Source organism: Grammomys surdaster, unplaced genomic scaffold (genome assembly GCF_004785775.1).
Source record: "Grammomys surdaster isolate TR1022 unplaced genomic scaffold, NIH_TR_1.0 254, whole genome shotgun sequence".
NCBI classification, from domain to species: Eukaryota; Metazoa; Chordata; class Mammalia; order Rodentia; family Muridae; genus Grammomys; species Grammomys surdaster.
Genome location: NW_021604695.1, coordinates 2719812 through 2723573, shown reverse-complemented (window position 1 = coordinate 2723573; position 3762 = coordinate 2719812). Strand labels below are relative to the sequence as shown.

The window sequence follows — 3762 nt, the reverse complement described above, 5'->3', positions numbered from 1 at the left end:
CTCTCTCTCTCTCTCTCTCTCTCTCTCTCTCTCTCTCTCTCTCTCTCTCTCCTACCCTTCTGAAAACCTCCCCAAATTCACCTCTTCTGTATCTCTCTCTCATGTTTCTCTTTCCCATGTTCTAGAGAATGAACCTGGGATAAGCTGTATTATTTTAACAAGAAAACTCAGCTCTGCTCTTTAAAGCATGGAGCCGGTGTGAGTGAGCTATATTTTATGAGATTGATTCTTCTTAAGCCTCAGTAAATTATCTTTTTCTGTACTTGGTTAATTTAGGAACCAAAACAAAACTGTGGTGTACACACACACACACACACACACACACACACACACACACACCAGTACAGGGTCCTAAGTACAATCAATGTATGGGAAGGAAGGAGAAGGAGGCCACTCAGTCTCTTTGGAGCACAGTAGACCCCTCAGTGTCACCTGTAAGGGAAATCTGGGTTAAGAACCTTCTCTGTGTGTCCCACTGCTGTATATCTGCTCAGGAGCGTCCATGCTGGAGCACCAAGCATGACGTGCATGGAACTCCTCAAAGAGTAATTCCAGCAGAAGTAGAAGTGAAGCATTAAGTTTCCTAAGTCTGGGGTTTGTGCCCAGCTAGTGAGAGCAGGTGGGTACCAATGGCAGAATGGACGGGGAGTGTTTCTGATTCAAATGCCCTTGCCCTATTACGATGGTCACGCAAAGTCATACTAAGTTATAATCCACACAAGTTTGCACTGAAAGAAGAGATGACCTTCACCAAATGTTCCTTTGGTGTGTTTGCCTGCTCTTGGACTCTTTAAACTTGGGACAGAGTATCAAAAGTAAACATCTAGGGGTGTGAAACAAGAGTTCCCACCCTCAAGACTAGACATTTCCCTATGTTGGAGTGGAGGTGAGAGTAATTCAAGAAGAACTGAAGAGAACATAGTGTCAGTGGGTCCAAAAGGTATCACACATCCCTCCAAGACAGAATTCAATATGGATGGACTCAGGAAACCCCACAGACATGTTGAGTGCAGGGAACAGAGAATGCCTATGTCCACACCCCTGACCAGGGCCCAGACAATAAATGACCCAAGGAGAGATGGTGAGCCAGAGGCTTAGATGGGAGCAGCAGCAGCTGGGCTAACAGCCGCCCCCACCATAGTTCTTCCTGAGGCCTACAAAGGGCACAGACAAGGCATAGACAATCTTGTGTGTCTGAGGCAGTAAGTGATAAATGCTAAATCAGAAGAAACCAGGTGACAGATGACGTCCCTGTTTTTATAGACAAGAGCAAGAACTCTTCTTGTAACTTGGTAAGGTCAACCCCTTGAGACTGTAAATGAACAAAATTCTATCAGAAATAGGTAAATCCAAAGAATGCGCAGGTATCTACGTTACCAAGCAAGATGCACACTAGCTCCCCAAGAGTGCTCTCCCCAAGACCCTGAGGTGTGAGGCTATCCTCATCTTACACAGAAGGAAGGAGCTTCCCTAATGAGTGGCCTGGAAGGTCATCATACAGCTAGGCTCAACTTGCCATGTTTTCTGCCATAACCCACACCCAGCATCCTGACTTCAGAGATTTCCACTCACTCAACACACAATCCAACTCTCTTCCAGGCCTTCCCTGCCTAGATTTACCCAAAGTAAGAACCTGTGCAAAGCAAGACCTACTCTCAGACAAAGCCTAAGGGCATGACTGTAATTCCAGGACCCAGAAGTCTGAGCAGGAGGATAAGTTGAAGGTCAGCCTGGGCTTCATAGTGACTTCAAAGCAATCCCACACTACACAGCATGGCCTGATTGTTCTCACAATTCAAAACCTTGGCCTATCCCTGACTCGGTTTTTCCCTCTGCAAAATGGACTTCACAGGCCTGAGGAGTGGAGAACAATGCTTCATTATTTTATCTGAGGAAAGGATAGGGCTAAGAGACCAGAAAACCGCAAGATCCCTCAAGCCTACCAACCCAGAAAGATGTTTCCAGAACACAGAAGTGGGAAGTGTAGTATGGGAAATCAAAATGCAGACAAATATGGATAAAGATCAAGCCTCAGTTTCCCACTGTGGAAACCCAAACCCCACCTTGCCAGGATGAGTGGACCTGGCACAGGCTAGAGCCTAGCAGTGTTCACTCCTGGCATGGTTTCCTTGCTGTTACTACCCAAAGAATTGGCTTCTAACTCTGCCTTTCCCCTATGAACCATTTGTACTAACCTGGTCTCGGTTTCCTTTCTGCCATGAAACAGTAGTGACTTTTCTGTCCCAAAATCTTATGAGCATCTACATATACTGGGGGTCTTTAAAAGGAAAAACCTCCCTTGTACACATACACACACACACACACACACACATGAAATTTAGGGGTCACTCGAGATTGGGAGGGCAAGTGTAGCTTGACTCCTAACACCGTGGGAACAAGAGTTTGCCAACTATAGAAAGAATGAGACCAGGGGACAAGAGGTCACAAGCAATGAGAGCCAGACAAAGGTTCCCGAGTGGCCTGATTGGACTTTCCCTTTCAACACTGAAAATCTGATCCTCCAGCCACTTGTGAGCATGAGTCTCCAACCTATGCCTCATGTGTGAAACCATGAAGTCTTGAGTAAGCCTTCATCTCAAATTTTCTTGTTTAATTTGTGGACCAAACAGCTTAACTGACTCACCTGTTAATATAATTGACAATTATTTACTTTGGAGGGCCCTGAAAGACACTTCCAAATGGCAGAAATTGGTATTATCTCTAAGTCCATCATCCAATATCAGGTTTCCCAATTTCCATTGTATAAAAGTGGGTGACTCTTCCTTGGCAAAAGTGGTTGGTGAAGGAGCCCTCCTGGACGGCCACTGAGACCTTGAGACTCAGGTGAGTCCTGCCCCTTCCTCCTCTGCACAGATGCTCTGGGTAGCAGAAGGCCAGGCCTCTCACTGTAGGCTGGTGCTGGAAGATTGGACTGTCACTAACTGGGGACCTTACAAGAAAAACAGAGCTGGCCATGACTGGGTCAGGGACCGGCCACTCTCTCACCTTTCTGGAGAGGGAGACATTGATAGAGCAGTGAGCTAGATCCTTGTGCCCTAAGTAGAAGTTCTAGGGAAGAAATTTTAACAAGGTGACCATCATGGGGTGATGGTCATGTGACCTTAGACATTCGGCTGCTCTTAATGGTATCCAAATGCCATCATGGCCTGAAAACAGACCAAAGAACCATCCCTTAGCAGAGATGATGGCCGAGCAGTTCAGGTCTTCAGCCTCTGTCATGAGGGAGCCTCTTTATCCACACTGAAGAACAGGGTGAGGACAATGGGTCAGGCCACCACAGTCACGTCCCACAGCCCCAGAGTAAACCTAATTCAACAGAAGCTTCTGGGCCAGGCAGGAATGGCTTCAGAGCCTCTCACAGATGCAACTAGTGACCTTGGGGAAAACTGCCTAGAGTCACTAGGCCTGTGCTCCAACTGTGCAGTAGGGGTTGTCTGTGCTCATATCTGAGGATGTGGTGACGATGAAGTTGGTGACTGAATGCATCAGCCTGTGGCTTGGCACAGACTACTGTGGCAGTGTTAGCTACTGTTACTAGATATCAGCCCCTGGGGTCAGGGGCAACAATGGCAATCCCATCCCCTGGGGATAGGGCATGCAGTACAGAGAATCCTCTGATATCTGTACCACAGAGAACTTGTCATTCTGTCTACAGACACCAAGAGAGATGTTTCTAATTGGGAGCCTCGTTGTCCTCTGTGGGCTGCTGGCCCAGGGCACAGCCCAGCTGGCAGGCCTGCC

At 47.3% G+C, this 3762-nt stretch overlaps 1 protein-coding gene across 1 annotated transcript in view; it reads left to right on the top strand.

Annotated features, from left to right (window-relative positions):
* The first annotated feature begins 3688 nt into the window (after positions 1 to 3688).
* Positions 3689 to 3762, top strand: part of LOC114627472 (BPI fold-containing family A member 1-like) — a 3436-nt gene continuing 3362 nt past the window's right edge. The window contains exon 1 of the mRNA XM_028775300.1: positions 3689 to 3759. Coding sequence (XP_028631133.1) covers positions 3689 to 3759 — 71 coding nt within the window. The remainder of the gene's footprint in view (positions 3760 to 3762) is intronic.